A 16,790-nucleotide genomic window follows, 5' to 3' on the forward strand; every position below is an offset into this window, starting at 1 on the left:
GATAAAACCGTGCAGCTTGTACCACAGAAGAAATAAAACACATCAGCCTGGGTTGGGGAAAGGGGGGCAATGTCTCCCCTGACATCCTCCCCCTAAATTATTAGAGGTATTGCTACTCTGTGGGAGACAGCAAGGGCTGGTATCTGTCAGAAGTAACACAAGCCGCCTCTGTTCTGTGTTGTGCCACTTTTTTTTTCCTCTAGTTACTTGGATTAGCATATTTTGGACAGGGGTGGGCTGAGTGCTATATTTTTTCATGCAGTGGTGCTTCTGCCTAATGGCTGCACTGAGTCATCTCGACAGCTTACAGTAATTTTAGATTAAAGTAGAGAAAATAGCACAATAGTGCCTTCGCCACTTCTGCATCTGTGACACTCTATCCTCTTACTCAAAAATTAATATGGGAAGGTTAATGAGTGTATAAGAAGGCTTCACTGAGGCCAGCGGACACCTCAAGTGCTCACCATTAGGTAGGACGTAATGTTCAGACTTTCTGATGCTGTAAACAGCTGTGACCTGGGGAACCTGCTCTGAAGAGGGGCAAAGTACTACCCTGCTATAAGGGAAACTAAGCCCTGTCTGACATTCTTAATTGAAAGAAACTGCAAGAGAAAACAAAGCCATTAGTTGAGGAAAATTAGCTTTTCAGACCAGTGGAGAGAGCGAGGCTCTAGCAGGTTAAGTAGGGTACAAGCTTTTAAGAGCTGGTCTGACTGCAGGTCAGGACAAAGTCTGTAACAGCGAGGCTCTTAAACGCTGAAGCTCTGCGTTGCTGGGGAGAAACATTAAAGCATACGTAAAGTGAAGTTTAGCAGAGCTATTGAAAAGATGATATTTGGTATGATCCAAAAGGGATGGAAATGCACATGGCTCCTGCAGCTCTCCTCCCTCTGAAAGGTGAGTCATGGAAACAACTATAAAATAGCCTTGCAAATCCCTGGGGCAGGGTGCTGGGCTCGGGTCTGTTCCTGGGCCAGGCTGCATACCTATAAAACGGATAAATCATTATCTCCTTATCCTGCAGAGGCATTCTGTGAAGTGCTTTAAAATTAATTYGATGGCATGTGCTGTAGGAATGTGAAATATTAAAACAATTACTATTTAATGTATTGTTTGTCTCAAGTTGCAGCGTAAATATTGCATAAGCGCCTGACAGGCACAGCAGATGTTAGCTCTGTTGCCTCCAACCATGCGCTCTGGACTTTTTCCGATGTCTTGCAAATCATCTATACCAGGGCAGCAGTGGCTATAGCAGGAGGGAGTGAGGAGCCTTAGCGGCAGCACTGGGGCTGTGGGGAGGACTGGCCTGGACCAGGGCTGCCCCGATGAGCACGACAGGCTGCGCGCTCCACGCTGGCCATCCGACCCTCCTGGTGTCAAAGGGGAGAAAGTGAGCAGCCCTTGTTTGGTCTGTGCTGCCAGGCTAGTGGTTGTCCCTCGTTTTTGCCTGGCTGAATTAGAGAGGATATTCCTTCCCTGCTGGCACTGGGTGGGAGAGTCTGGATCCAACATATTCATCAGCCTTAAGGAGCTGGCTGTTGAAAATGAATCCTGCCTTTACACACCTAAAGGAGGATTGACAGGACCRTGTTCATACAAATTTGTCTCTCTTTAAACTTAGTTGGCAGTTCCCTGTTTCACAAATTAGAAACGTGTTTTCTCTGCACCTTTTAATGTGTCTCAGCGCTGTTTAGTTTAATGCCCCAAGTGAGTCAGTGGGAAGCGCACAGACAAGTTGTGTACGATTTGCAGTGCCAGCTGTGTACATCGTGTTTTATACGGGTATATAACAAACTGGGACCCATCTGCTAACCTTGGCTAGGCTAAAGTAACCGGTAATTGAATTACTGTAGTTGGTAGCGCCTTTGCAATGCTTGTCACTTATTCATACATGAGCTGTCCTGTGAACTTACGCTTTTGGTGGCAAATTTTGCCTGGAATATGTCTTAGACTGGTAGGTTGCAGTGGGATTAGCTACCGATTTGCGAGGCACTGGCTTTTCATTGCCGGCTGGTTCTCTCAGAGCAGGGCACATCCGAACAAACGTGGTACGGTGACGAGCTCTGTGTTTCCAGGTGTGCTGCAGCCCCAGCCAGGCTGCGCAGTGGGGCCATGGGGTCCGTGCGGCGGCAGAGGGAACCTCCTCCTCCCCTGGCCACACAAGGACACAGAGCAGCCTAATGCCTAATGTGGATATAATGTGGGATGTGGGAATGGCAGGACGCGCCCCTGGCCTGGCGAAGAGGAGACTGGAGACAGGCTGTGGAGGAAGGCAGTGACCGCTGCGCAGAAGGCTGCCCGCAATGCTGAACCAGTTGCAGCCCTTGCACACAAACCTTTTATTTTTGGTGCTGCGATCATCGTTAGCGTGGATGTGCCTGSCTGGCTGGAGCCACAATCTGTCCGATGCTTTTTGTTTGAGGAGAATCCGATGGCTCTTGGCCTCTGGCTTTTCTCTCCTCCATAAGGGAAGAACATGTCTTAGGAATGCTGTTAGGATTCCCAGTCCTCACTGAATTTGTCCCTCTTCAGAGAGGAGTGAGAGCTTAGAGGTATGAATCCACGCCAGCACCTTGCAGTTAACTTTTTAACTCACAGAGGTTTATTTAACCTTAAAATGAATGACCGGATGGGGTGTTAGAAGATGTAGTCTTTCTCCCTACATAGAGGCAGAATTAGTCTACCAATGTCATCCCTAGCAGATGTTTGTCTTACCTCTTAAAAACCTGCCAGGGAGGGCTAGTACAGCCTGGCGCAGCTTGCGGGCAGGATTTGTCTCGGCAGCGCTGCTTTGGCCGCCCTGCTGTGCTGCCGCCCACCCTCTGCAGCGCTCCGAGGCGGCTTTGCTGAGCTGCAACATGCAGTTTTGAGTTGCCTTTTCCAATTCTGTTTGTTTTTGTCTGCATAGGAGGGATGGGGTTTGCTCCTTTGAAATCCGGCAGGATTTTCAAGGGATGAAAAGTCATCAAACATCTATGATCTATTGAACAAGGAGTTTGTCATTCTGTGTGTGTTGTCAGCCCAAGATTTTCTGCTTGTTCCCTCCTAATAGGCAAGAAATCAAGTACAGTTACTCATAGTTCCTCTGTACCGTTTGGATCGCTAGGGAACAAAATGTTGAGGATATCAGAATGATTTGGGAGGAAGATGAAACCTATTCAAGAAAGTAACATTGTTCGGTTTTTTTGTTTGTTTTTTTTTCCCTGTCAGGTTCTACATTGAAAGCATTTCCTTTCTCAAGGACAAAACCACAGTAGAGCTGTTCTTTCTGAATGCAAAGTCTTGTGTGCACAAGGTAAGGCTCAGTGTCCCTTGGGACTTCATGTTGTGCATTGCCCTGTTGTTGCTCCCTCTGTCACCCAGATGGTTCTGCAAACTAGATGCAAGCTAAATCTAATTTCTAGATCATACCGAATCATTAAAATCTCAACATACTTTCTCTCCTCCTTCGTTTAAACACTGATGCTTTAAGCAAATGGACAAGSGTGATGATGGTTTCCTAGTCCTGTTTCCACAGACCCCTGTCTGCTCACCAGACTAGAATACGTTTCAAATATACTTGAGGTTTTGAGCTGTTCAAAATCTCAGTTGTAACTTTGCAGATGGGTTCTGTCTCTGAATGGCATATTCTTCTTGCATACTTCATAGTAAATGTTCAAGGCAAGCATCTCTTTACTGATCTCAAGTCAAACTTGGCTGAAGAGCAAGAAAGGCTGTAGGTCCTATAATGTGAACTTCGTTCCTAATTCCCTGATTTCCTGGCTTAATTTAAGTCAGTGAAGTAGTAAAGTACTGAAGTCAATAAAATAGTAATCAGGACAGAAATTAAAATATTTTTTATATCTTCTCTCTGGCTAAGAAGCTTTTACTGTTTTCTTAAAATGTTTAAATCCGTAAAATATGTATTTTAAAGTTGCTTCATGATGTGATAGCCAAAGTTTTGCATGGTAAGCTTGATCCACTGCCGATTTGTCTTGGTCTGAATAAGGGCAGTGTTGCAGCCACTTCTGCCATGCCCCAAACCTTAGGTGCAAAAGCAGCTACATTTCAGTGAACTTTACTCTGGCAACGCCTAATGTTTCTGCGATTTCCCTGTTAATGTCAAACTCGGGCAGCTGGCACTGCTGTTCCTTGTGGTTCAAGCAGTCTAAGATCACTCGCTTCTCACAGCCTTTTCTTGGAAAACAATCGTTTACTGTTAGCTGGTGTTGAAGTTCAGCGTAGTGTATGGGTCAAAGTCTTTCACTAGTCGCTAGTTTTTCCACCTTATGTTTCGTATTTAGAGGATTCTCATTCAGTACTCAATATTCATTAATTTATGGATGGATCAGAAACCTTACATGAGAGTAGTTAATGGCAAAGTTGTAACTGTCGTTTGTACAGGAATTGTTTTCTGGAAGAGTGGAGGAAATTGGTGCCCTTTTACAAAATGCTTATGTTATAAAAATGCTTGAAGGCCTCAGTGGTTAAGATTAAAAAGCAAATCTCCACTTGGCATATATACCTTTTTAAGTAAAGGGTCTTGGCAATTTCTAGAGATCCTTTCAGGGAATGCTGGACATGTTTCACTAGACAGAAAACGCAAATAATTTTAGAATTGGAAAATGAGACTGGCTTTAGTCATGGAATGTGAAAAATACCACTGCTGTCCAAACCTAATCTGCTATTGAAATAAATACTAGTTGCATATCAAAGCATTTGGATGCAAGTGTGTGTGTTCATGTATACACATAAGAAAAGAGGCATACAAGAGAAAAAACACCCTCACTCATCGTATACATGTCATCCAGAGAGTAAGGAGAGTGTCATATCTGGCACAGATAAATATTATTCAAACAGCATAACTTCATATTATTGAAATGAAGCGCTGATAATACGTGAAGCGCTGATCATGCACTAGGTGCTGCAATAAACAGACTGCATCATCCATTTACTTCCTTCAGTGCTTCAGGAGCTATGAGAGGTTTGAAGGAAGGCTGTTTCTTTTTTTCTCCCTTGCCATTGCTTGCTAGGTGTGTGCTCTAATTGCTAGTAACRCAGAAAGTGCCGGCCTCCGTGTTTCTGGAAGCAGAACTGCCGGAAGCAGAGAGGGAGAGCTCCCGCCGTCTGGTTTCAGGGGAAGGCGCGGGGCTGGCAGCGGGCTTTAATGCCAAGAGAAGGATCCCTGCAGAGCAGTGCCGAGGACCTAACCAAGTAATAAAAGCAGGCAGCCCTTCTGTCTGTCGGCATCGCTTCTCCTGCTAGGCTTTGCGACCGGATCGTGGCACCCCTGAAGGTGTTTCTACACAAGCTCTGGCGATTCAGAAAAGACAGTTTCAGAAGTTATGCTCCAACTGTCCTCTCTGCCCGTTTCCTGAAGTTTTTTATGACTCCGGTGGAAATGGRAGAAGAGAACACGTCACCACCACCTCTGCCCGGTTCCTGTCTGGCTGCTTTATGTTAAACCCTGCAGTTAATGTAAAGTGGAACACGTGACGTTTTGCAAACTTTGTTCCCTAACTGCTAATCCTGTGAATAGGACGAGCCATTTAGATAAGCTTCTAAATCACCCAAGCAAACTTGTGGGAGTTTGTTTGGAGGTGGCCTTGGTCTCACCTCAAAAAGTTTCTCATTTTAAATTGCGCTGTCGTCAGACAGGAGCTTTGCYCGCTGTGTGTGTACAGCACCTGGCACAACAGGGCTGAAGCCCTTTCCTTTCTGTGGGAATGCTGAGTTGTCAGCGTGGGCTGCACGTGCCCCTCTGCACGGCAGCAGTGCTCTGGTCAGCTCCTTGGGGTGTATTAAACTGAAATAACCAATATGCATTATGCAAAGGTGTATAGAGAAATGGGAAGTCGGTTGCGTGGGTGGAAACATGAGCGAGACTTAACCCTGCTGTCTTACAATGGAAGTGGATTTTAGCCTGCAAATTAGGTCGTTTTCGACTATTTTTATCCCACCTGAGAAAGCTCTGGTCACTGTCTAGATTTCAGCTCGTGTGCGAAGCGCACACAGGGCCCATTCTCGTGTTTAAGCGCACGGAGCCTGGCAGGGAGGTGCCCGAGGCAGCGCGATGGATCTGCGCAGCGTCTTTGCTGATGGGGCGTCCCAGCCGCGCTCGGCTGTGCTGCAGGGGAAGGAGGCACAGCCTGGAGAAAGGGTAGTATCAGCCTCTGAACGTAAACAGATTCCCAGCTCTAGTGAAGCAACTGCCTGGTGCTTGCTAATGATGGTGAAGAATGTCCCCTGGCATTTCTCAGTTGTTAATCCAGCTTGGGGAGCTTGGACCTGCCTCTGCTGCTTTTTTTTTTTTTAATTTCCCTTTCTCTGCTGTATTCATGGGGTGAGCAAACCCCAACATGTTAAAAAGCAGCAGCCTGTACCCCAGAACCTGCGATCTGGGGTGCTCAGTAGTGCGGATGTGTGCACTGTTTGCTTGAAGAACGCAATGCAAAGGGCTGTATCCTAACCTGGATCTTTGTATGACACTTGGGTTATATGTGGGACAGGAATGTGGCTTGAAGGATAGGTGCTGCAACAGCGGGGTGTGAGAAGACCTGCGTGGATAAGATTGCTTAAAAGCCCATCGTGCTGATCTCTTTCACAAAGCTGTTCTCAAAGTTTTCACAACAGTCTGTTCCCGACGGGGCAGGATGCGTGCAAGAGCCCAGCTTCAGGGCGGTGCAGAGGCCTGGTGTGTAGAGGAATTTGTGCTCGTGATYGTCTGACACTTCTGAGAGTTGGCATGTGCTCGCAGCCTGCGTTAGCGGTGCGGATGTCTGTAGATATATGCAGTTTCATGGCTTATGTGCTCTAAAGAAAAATGATGCTTTCCTGAGCAGAGGATGAGAGCATGAAGTTGCCCTGTATGCGAGATGGTGCATTTTAGTGCTCTGTTAGGATGTAGGATGAACTGCAAGAGCCAGCTGAAGGCTTCAGCAAATACAGCCTGTGTGTTGGGTAAGCTTTGTGCCGGTCCCTCCGCCGGAGGGGATTTTATCCATGACTTACAAGGTCCAGAATTTTCATGATGAATTTACTAGCAGTATTCTTTGAGACATCCACAGGCAGTGCTGCATGTGAAATCCTGCTGTGTGTGAGGAAGAGTCTGGTCAGAGAGAGGAAAAGTGGTTGTATCTGTTCAAAGGGAATGGTATCTCCCTAATGAAGTCCAGCACGCTCTGGGCCTGCGCTGGTACCATTTTCTGTCTTGCCTCGGATTACTCTAGAGAGTCCTTTGCTCCCAGCTGAATAAAAATTCAGAATAAGTAATATAGTATATGAATTATTGATTGCATTAATAATTATATTACTAAATATTAATTATTAAATATAATAAATTTGGGGTGATAAATAATGGAATAAAAAGCTGAATTAAAATTCAGAAAATTGAGAAAATTGACTTAGTGCTCTGTAATGCCCAGCGGCTCTCTGGTACTTCCTCACGTTTGAGCTCCAGCCCAGCAGCTCCTTTCGGCAGCCTGAGTGCCAGGTTCCCCCTAGCAAGGGTTTGATGAATCTGGGGCTTGCATGTTTAGCAGTTTCTGTAGGCACTTTGGGGAGAGAGAGACAATAAAATCTCTGGTGCCAAAAATCTATCTCCTCCTACTCCCCACCCGCTCACCCACCTACGTCCTCTTACACATAGTCAAAGCTCCTTTGTGCCGCTGTGACTTTTGCAGCCCCATGCCAGGGACTTGGGGCCTCGTGGGCAACCTGCTTCGTTCTCTGCACTGCCCCCCCTTGGCCTTGTCCTCGTCCTGAAGAGCATCAGGGGAGCCAGAGAGCAATACTTTGGCCCTAAGTGCGGAGACTTGAGACTGTTTTTACTCTTGTGAATCACGTTTTATCAGTGTTACAGTTCAGGACAAACAGAGCTGCTGCTGCATTAGTTGCTAAGCTGTCGGTGGCCGCTGCGCTGCCTGTGGACCTCACCCACGCGAGCTGCCCTCCGAGCTGACATGACTGCATCAGCACCAGCGTTTTCCTTCCAGCGCGTGTTGCACAGCGTGATGTAATACTGCTCTACACACCTGAAGAATAAACTTCCCTGGATTTGCCAAGATGACCCGTTCTGTGTTTGCTGGCCATAGCCTCCTGGTGTTTTGTTCCACGTGAGCTGAATACAACAAKTGCCTTCCTGCTCAGAGGAGCCAAAGTAAAGCTCTGGCACACAGTGTTTCCTCCTCACCGGTGTGTGCATAAATCTTGGGACTATCAGCTTTTATATAACAAACACTCCTGCCTTTCTTGCCCTACCTGCCTTTCATGTTGGGCTGCCCATTTTTAACTGGTTTGAGGCTGCAGTGCTGTCACCCCTCCAGGCCTGGGTGGTCCTGCTGGCTGCGGGACTGGAGCAGAGCAGCAGCCCTGCGACCTGCTTCCAAATCCGTGGCAGCCGCCCTGTTTTAGTTGGAGCCTGGAGCAGCCCCTGTCCGCCACCAGGAACAGTGTGGACAGCCATGTGGGATGTATGAGCTGCTGCAGTGAACATCTCCAGGTCTATGGAAGGCCTCCCAGTGACTTCAGCAAATGTTAGGTCAGCTCCTACCTGGTTAAAAGCTCATTTATCCATGTGTATTTTGGGAGACTGCAATAGCTAGGAGGAAGAAAGGCTGGAAGGAAGCTTTGCATACTTCTGGGCTCTGTTTTCCCATATGCCTCTCTCTTTCAAGGCCTTAAAGGACTACTGCCTAAAAACCTTTGGTGGTGACAACTTCAATTTGAAAGCTCTCTTTACTGTCCCTGAATTTAAGAAACTGGGTTTAGATTTATAGTGATCTCTGCTACAATCTACTACCTAGCTGGACTTTAAATAGTGAAAGCCTAACGCTTGATTTCAGGTAAAATGGCTATCTCAGAATTGATGTGTTTGCATAAGGATAGGGAAGCCTTGTAACATGCTCAGTATGTTATTGCAGAGGCCCTTAACCATAGCTGGGATGCATTCAAGGAGGTGGATAGGAACTGGTCACACACATGCTGTTGATAAATTTGAAATGATAAATTAGTCTTTTCTTCTTTCAAAATGGCCAAGTTTGGGAAAAATAACACCCTGCTTGGCTAGCAAAGTACTGTCAAGTTTATTATACATTAGATCTAACCTCCATATAGCTTTGCAGCCATACGGTTGACTCTTTGCCAGTCCTTAAAATACATTCTGTAAACTAAGATCTTGGTCAAGTTGGCCGTGTTCCCCTTTTCCTCTCTATATTTGGGTGTCAGGAGATTTATTTATTTAATTTCCCATGAGTTTCAAGGACTTGCAAGAATCGCTTAAAAGAAAAAAAACAGCAGAGAGAAAAAAGTTAAAGGAAATGGAAGTTTTCAGTGGAGTCTGTAACTGCGTTAGCTTCGTGAACAGCAATTCTTGTGAGCACTTGGCAGCCTGAAGACTTGTGCTTACCAAGAGGAGCTGTTGAAACAGACCCCTGGTGTGAGTATAAAGTCTGGCTAGCTTCCAGCTCATGGAGAGCAAAGTGGTCATATATTAGAAAGCTCTCGAAAGTTTTATAACAGATATTTCCTAATTCTCCCACATCCCTACAGAGAGGGCAGCGTTCCCATACAGCCTTGTAACACAGTGTAGTCTGATTCTCTCCAAGACTATTAAAATACCCTCTGTCTGTTGCCTGTATCTGTCGTTTTGCTCTGGAAGATCACACAATTGAAGTTCAAGACAAGGACTAGCAGGACCAGTCAGCCTTCATGGCACTTCTGCACTGTAGAGTCTGTTGTCTTCTGATCCCACAGGTGCTGGCAGCCAGCTCCATCATGTGAACTCTCCAGCAACATGTCAGTAGATTAAAAAGAACGGAACAAAGTTAGCGCATGGACAAAATGTGCATTATCTTGCCCATTGGGAGGAGGCAGGACCCTCACGCTAACATGAACTGACTCCTCACTCGTCATTACCCGATGAGATCTTAGGCCAGTTAGTCTATGCCTGTGACTCGGGGGACTTGGCCATGGTGCAGGTATATTCAAGGGACTCTACAACCTCTAAGAGAGGTTGAAGTAGGTCCAAGGCTCCCTGCCCTAAATGGCAGTGGTGTCACAGAGACCCTATGAGGGTCTGCTGGGAAAGGTGTAGGTTGTATTCTTGCTGGGTTGTCCTATTGCTTATGAGAAATCCATGTTGTAGAGTTGGTTTGCAGCTTGAGCTTCACACCTCGCATCTCTTACGCAGTCTCCTCCTCCTGGATCTCCCTGTTGGCATTTATTGTGATGGTGAGTGTTGTGCCTTTGATCTTCTGGCCATAGGGTAAAGATGCTCCGACAGCTCAGCCTGTTGTGTTGTTGATGTTTGGGTATCTCAACGTGGTGCTGAGGTAGGAAAGTGAAACACTGTGATTATACATTAAATCTAATGACACTTGCTATATTCTCTGGCTCACAAACAGGGAAGTCTCCTTGTGTGCCCTTCCCCTGTTCTCTGCCTCTGTTTTTATATCATGATCATGCAAAATAACAGCACTAAGTGACTGGAGCCCTGTTGTGCTGAACAGCATACAGACTAGTCTCAAAGTGCTGGTTTTATCCCTAGAATTTCACCTAAGATCTAAGTGTCAGCTAAGATGCAAAATGAAGATAAGGGAGATGGGATCATCTCTTGGCAGAGATGACAAAATAAATGGCTTAGAGAAGGCTGAAGCCTCACCATGAGGCAAGACTAGGCTGCAGTGATGGAGGGGTGGTTTGGTTTGGTTTTGGTTTTTTGGCTGGATTGACCTAAGCCACTTAGTTGGAAAGAAGCAATTCCTGCCAAGAAAGGGCTGCAGAGCTCCATGCTGCGGATGGGCCACTGCGCGTCGATAGAGCTGGGCTCAGGCTGCCATCGCTCCTCCGGCCCCTCCTCTGTGGGTGGGAAGGGTGGGAGCTCAGCGGTGACCAGGCATTTCGTGCACCATGGCCCCAGCAGGGGCTCTGCAAACCCCTCTACCTGCCCCTGGCCCTGGTTGGACTGCAGCAGGCCTGCTGTAACTTGTTGGGAGGAGAGGACAACCTCCTCGGCCTTCTGCAATCAAAAAGACGTTACAGTAAAAAGTCAGGTGAATGTGGCATGGTCAAGGAAGGAGTAACAGGATGAAGTGAAAGATGTGACAGGCTATCTAAACGTTGTGAAGCAGTTGAGAGGCCCCCTAAGCAATCCAGACTACTCTCCGCTGTGGGGGTAAATGCAGTATGAGTGCAACTCTGAAGTGCCTTTTTGAGGAGGGTCAGAAGGAGCTGCCCTTTAATTTGTTCCTATTATATTTGTATTCTGCATCTCCTGCTCTTTTAGTGCTTTGCTTTGCCTTCTTAATGTGCTGTAGATGGAGGCTTGCCTTACTGTGATTTTTTTCTGAGCCTGGGAATCTTGTCCTTGGGAAGCGCGTTGGTCCCAGTCAAGGTTATTGGCAAAGTTTGGAGCTTCATGGGCTGGGGATAGGATGGGGCATCTGATACCGGGCTTTGCAGGGCAGCTGAACCCCGGGTGACAGTACCCAGGGTTGAGGTGGCCGTGTGAACGTCCGTAATCAGAACGGGCCCTGTAGGTATCGCTTTTAAGTCGGAGGGTTATTCATTTGCTGCCATTGTTCGCCTTGTTGCGGTAATTATCCAGCACAGCCACACTGAAAGAGCGAGTTGCCAAATTTGCCTGACCTAGTTACTCCCCAGCTACTTTCGTTATGTCATATAACAGGTTGTGGCTGACAACCACTCCTCCCGCCGAGAGCGCCGTGCCCAGCAGCAGCAGCAGGGGCCTCCTTGCCTGCAGCCCGTGCTCCCGGCTAAGCCGTACGCGCTGCAAAGTCGCCGAGCGCTTTGCACTGCGGGGACCTGACTCTTCTCGGTTTACACGGTAGCCTTTGGCTGTCAGGACACATCCCGCAGGTACTGGATCCCTTGTCAGAAACTGCGGTGGCGATGGGTAAGGGCATAGGAGCTGGTATTGCTTTTTCCACTTGTGCTGGGTCCACACCCAATTAATTACCTTCCCGAGTGTGAACACCTTGTTGTACGCACTTGGTTCCTTCCTTTCCCTCCATCTTTCTAATTGCACCCTTCTTTCTGTCAGCTTTTTTAATCACCTTTCAGTAATCACAGGCAATTTTATTCAATGCTGTGGCAGTCTTGAGAGTATTCAGTCAATGTGCATATGTTTGTGGGCATCTTTCGTTAATAGTAAATTTTTAAAGGGGTTGATTTGAGAGAAGAGGGACTTTAATATCTTAATTCTCAAATTTGTATTTAAAATGGTTTTATTTTCAGTCTATAGTGGATCTCCATAGTCTGTATCTGCATTGAAGAACTCATACCAGTTTTCATTTCTTGCCCTGGCTCTAAAGAGTTAAAGATGACAGCTCTGGAATGTTGCTTTATTGTATTTTTAATCTGCTTTAATCTGAGTTTACAGTCTAAAGATTTGCTTAGCACAGTTAATACTCATCTGACTATCTTCATTCTTGATCTGTGTTTTTATCAGGATTTTGGACTTTTATCTCTATGACAGTAAATTCTAGTGTTGATGCTGGTCTAACGAGGGTTCGCTATTGTAGTTATGATTAAGCCTTGCGATTTTTATCACATTCATAAGTCTGTCTCTGGGCAGCAAAACACCTGAGGTCTTCTCTGAATTGGGAACCAAATTCTGCCCATGGGCACCGAAGGCAGGAGTTGTTCTTTCCTAGCTGCTGAGATATGGGCATATCCCTGCTGTTTAGTAATTGCCGCTCACTCTGGACATCTGCTACATCCTTTATTATTCTGATATTTTCAGTATGACAAAAGCCACCCGAACCCATTGGGCCAAATGCACTGTTTAGATAAGCCAGTGGCCTTTTTGGAAGAGCCACACGAGGGGATGAATTTGTCTYGCTGGTTAAAATGATTGGTCCCTATGCAAACTCTAATTGAAAAATATCAGTTTCATCCCCTCCCTGGAGGTGCTCCCTCTGTTCTGCTTAAACTTATTTACATCTAAAATGTATAAGATTCAGATTACATTAGCTGGATTACATCCATCTACTTAACCTCTTGCTAGTGACCTTGTTCCCACTTGGGATAAATCTGGGAAAACGGTCCATCTTCATATTCAACACGTGGCCATGAGAGCATTCTGCTGACCTGGCTCCCAGGGCCCCCCGCCTGCTTGCTGAAGCCTATGCTTAAATTACCCTGGCAATTGCAGGCATTGCAAATGAATCTTTTTACAGCCCATCTTCCCCATCTATTTTTGAAATTTAACCTTTTTGTTAAAGCTACGCTAAAACAGAGAACCTTGTTCACCAGCCTCAGGGGCAGAGGGATTGTTACAAAATCAAAATATTGCCTGAACGAGTGGAAAGAATCGCGGTCCTGTACTCCTTTTTGAATGACACATATTTCTATATGGATTTGTGTCAAGTCGAAGGCTGTCCAAACTCCTTGACAACCCAGGGCTGTATTACATTATCGCAAGGGCCGACTGGGGGACCAGATGGCAAATAATGTTATATTATGATGGAAAATAATTCCAGGCTCAGAGGGAATTGTCCAAGAGACCGTCGCTTGCATAGCCTTGGTGTACGCTGGATAAAGGCTGAAGCGGGCTTTGGGAGCCCCCGATTCAAATCCTGTCTCTGCTACTTAGCTACTGCATGACCCGGGGTCAGTCCCTTCGCCTCCCTGCGTCTGCCTTTTCTTCTTCGATTTTTAGCGCCGTAAAGGCAGGGGTTCTCCTGATCATTTATCTTGTACCGAGCTTCCCTGCGAGCGGCCCCAGCTTCTGCTGCTGCTGCTATATGGTGATACGGGAGATTAATGAAGCCTGGTGCACCCTGTTCCGAGCTTTGCAGCAGCGGCTCCGCGGGACTGCCCCGGCGCAGGACCGCGGGCTCTCGCGCAAGAGCGCTTTTAGGTGCTGGTGTGCTCCAGCTGCAGAGACCCCGGAGCTTTCGTTCAAGAGACAGCGTAGTAAAACAGTAACGATGATAACTTTAAAAAGTATTGGCTTCGTGATATAGTAGGGTAGCTCACTTAAAACATTGAACCTAATCCTTTACTGCCGTGTATGCTGAGTTGCCTTTAGGCCTTTGCTGCGTGAGCGGGGGAAAAAAAAAAAAATTACTCCCACATCAGTGGTTGGACTTGTTGTTCAGCTTGTGTGGACTGGTGCAACTCCCGCAAGACCAAGGAGTTGGGCTGCTGCATGGTAGCTGAGAACGTGGGCTCTCGTTGCGCGGGTGTGTGTGTCCACTTGGGGCCTCGGTGGCACTCATGCATCTGGCTCATCCTGTTCATCTCCCTTTCCCACCCCAGCTTCACTTCTGGCTGTTGTGATATGTAATTTTGACTTGTAAGAAGCTCCGCTCTAATTTATGGGGATATTTATAACCACCTAGAAAGCATTTCTCACAGAACTGACGTTTGCAGAATTATGTTTGTCAATGTGCATGAGCGTTTTGTACTCAGCGAGTTTCTATCTTGTAGCATGGGCTACTGCACTGAAAAGAGGTGGGGAGATTCCCCCGTTAAAGACACCGCCAGTGTCTTGCTTGCAATAGGTCAGGTCTGGGGAGCACCGCTCTTACCTCTGCACCCCTAAACACGGCTGCTAAGCAAAAGCAGCTCAAAGCGAGGACATGAGCGCAGCAAAACCCTCATCTGGGAAGCAAAGACTGAAACTTCATCACCTGAAAAAGGCAGTCCCTGGACACTGCCGTTCGGCTCATTTGATGTCTCAAAACCCTATGTGAAGTGCTTTGTGGGATCACTTTTAACATTCGCAGCAGTGTCATAGAGCCCAGTAAAGCGACTGGAGTTTCTTAAAACTTGTATTTAGGATAAGGAAACAAACACGGAAGAGCAGCCTCATAATTCCTGTTGATAATCCTTAATGGTTGTGACGTGCTTTGAAGATGAGAGGTGCCGAGACGCCTGGTTATGAAGTCTCGAACACCCCTGCAATGCCAGCAGCTGCTCTTGCTGCAGGTCAGCAGAGACGTAGGTGCCGGTTGCGTAGCAGCTTGCCCCAAGTGCTGCCGAGTTTTCCTTGGACCTGGCAACAGAGAGAGGCGGCCTTTGATGTGGGAGTTGCATTTGGATAGTTAAATCTGTCCTCACGGAATTGGTTGTACGCTTAAAAGGTGATGAGCGACATGTAGTTAATTCTGCCTTGGGGCAGGGAGATGGTCTTGATGAGCTTTTAAGGTCCCTCCTGGCCCTGTTTTCCATGCTTTTGCGGTCCAGCGACAGCTTTGCTAAAGGAGAGCCTGTCTTTCCGGCTAAGCAGAGGTTGCAGGGCGATGGCGTTTTCTCATGTCGGGATCTCTCCGTGCGCGAGTGCAGGAGGGTTGGCCCAGGGAGAGGCGTGCTGGGACGCCCCCGTCTCCCATAAGCTCCCCATTGCCGCCGTTGGCCTCAGAGGCTGTTTGAGCAGATGCATTTTAAGCTAAAAAAGGCAGCTCAGAGCTGTATTACAAAGACCAGCCTGACGCAGACCTGGAAGTAACAAGGTGACTTAAAGTTGCACCTATGTGAAGAATTACTGGGCTGCAACCGCTGCCTTTTTTCCTAAGCATCAACATTAAAGAGACTTGAAGGAAGGGAGAAGTTGAAGCTATTTTTCTTCCTAATTTGTGATGCGCCCCTCCCCTTCCTCCCTGCTAATAAAATATGTCTGTGAGTGCTTGGGAGGCTGCTTCAGCATAGCTGCTGCCACACCTGTTGGGGAAGGGGAAATTCCTTGTAGTCTGCCCTCGCGGAGGAGCCCGGGGGAGCGGCGGGGCTGGAATGCTTTATTATTGACAAAGCTGGCAAAAAAACTTCCTTTCCATGAAAATTGAATTATTTGTTTGTTCGCTTTTTAATTTAGTCTCTGTGGGCCAGACCTGCAGCTGTGGTAAATTAGCTCAGCTCCAGATGTGCCCTATATATTTAGGTATGTCACCTTCCTGTATGTGTGTGTAATTCTGCTGGATCTTCACGCTAGCCCCTTCTGGCATTGCTTCAGCTTTCGGTCTGCTTTGTCCTCTCGTTCAGCCAGCAGATCCTAGGTGACAAGGATGCGCTGGGGTCTTGGTGACAGGAGACGGGCGTCGCGTTCGGTATCTTCTCTTGTAGGCTGTCAACAAGAGAAAACAAAATGTATGAAAATTGGTGGGACTGTTCCTGCGCTCAGCTGCGCCCTTTACGTGCCGTTCACAGGGTGCAGGAGGGAGGGAGGCGGCAGCTTTGTCAGCCTGCGAAGCCAACGGGAAGCGCGTCCGCTTTGCTCTTCTAGTCTTACCGCTGGTCCCAGCGCAGAACGAAGACGGGGATTGTTGCTCTCGAGAGGCCAGTTTTGAAAGATTGCACTTAAGATTACAAACGAGAAAAAAGGCTCCATGTGTGGTTTTGACACGTTAGTGTTGAGCAGCAACTGGACATGATCAGAGTCCCCGAGTGCACAGTGCTTCCAGGACATACCTTTTTGGAGGGGGCTCAAGGAGGAGATTTTGGAGGTGGGGGGTCCCGAACATTGCAGTAAAACTCAAGTGTGCTTGCAAACGTCGGAGGCTGTAAGATCCCAGCTGTGTGTGGCAAAGGGAGATTAGTTACCTTTGTGATTAATAAGTATTTATCTAGCATCATGGGTGTGCGTACCACCATCAGAACAAGGAAGCGAGGTCCCTGCCCTGAGGAGGTGCTGTGCTTTAAGCCGTGAATACCTCCCGTTCACCCCTGCCCCCCCGGTTCATGGAAAGTTTTCCGGACGTTTTGGAGTGTGCGGGATTGGGGACCTGCCTCGGCCCGTACCGCGAGGGGCTGCAGAGCCAAGACTGCCCGGAAGATGCGCAGGGGCAGCA

At 47.3% G+C, this 16,790-nt stretch overlaps 1 protein-coding gene and 1 long non-coding RNA gene across 3 annotated transcripts in view; one reads left to right on the forward strand and one right to left on the reverse strand.

Annotated features, from left to right (window-relative positions):
- Window positions 1-16,790, forward strand: part of FRMD4B (FERM domain containing 4B) — a 126,958-nt gene that overhangs the window by 64,879 nt on the left and 45,289 nt on the right. The window contains exon 5 of one of the 2 annotated variants that reach the window (XM_026074947.1): window positions 3,211-3,295. In XM_026074947.1, coding sequence (XP_025930732.1) covers window positions 3,211-3,295 — 85 coding nt within the window. Of the gene's footprint in view, window positions 1-3,210; window positions 3,296-14,840; window positions 14,935-16,790 lie in introns of those variants that run through there. The other variant, XM_026074948.1, reaches the window with a different exon arrangement.
- LOC112970489 lies at window positions 15,778-16,747 on the reverse strand. The gene is made up of 3 exons (XR_003255022.1): window positions 16,411-16,747; window positions 16,232-16,298; window positions 15,778-16,066 (listed from the first exon to the last, which is right to left on the reverse strand). It is a non-coding gene; the product is annotated as an uncharacterized LOC112970489 (long non-coding RNA).

This window comes from Apteryx rowi, unplaced genomic scaffold, assembly GCF_003343035.1.
Source record: "Apteryx rowi isolate R43461 unplaced genomic scaffold, aptRow1 scaffold_4, whole genome shotgun sequence".
In the NCBI taxonomy this organism is placed as follows: domain Eukaryota; kingdom Metazoa; phylum Chordata; class Aves; order Apterygiformes; family Apterygidae; genus Apteryx; species Apteryx rowi.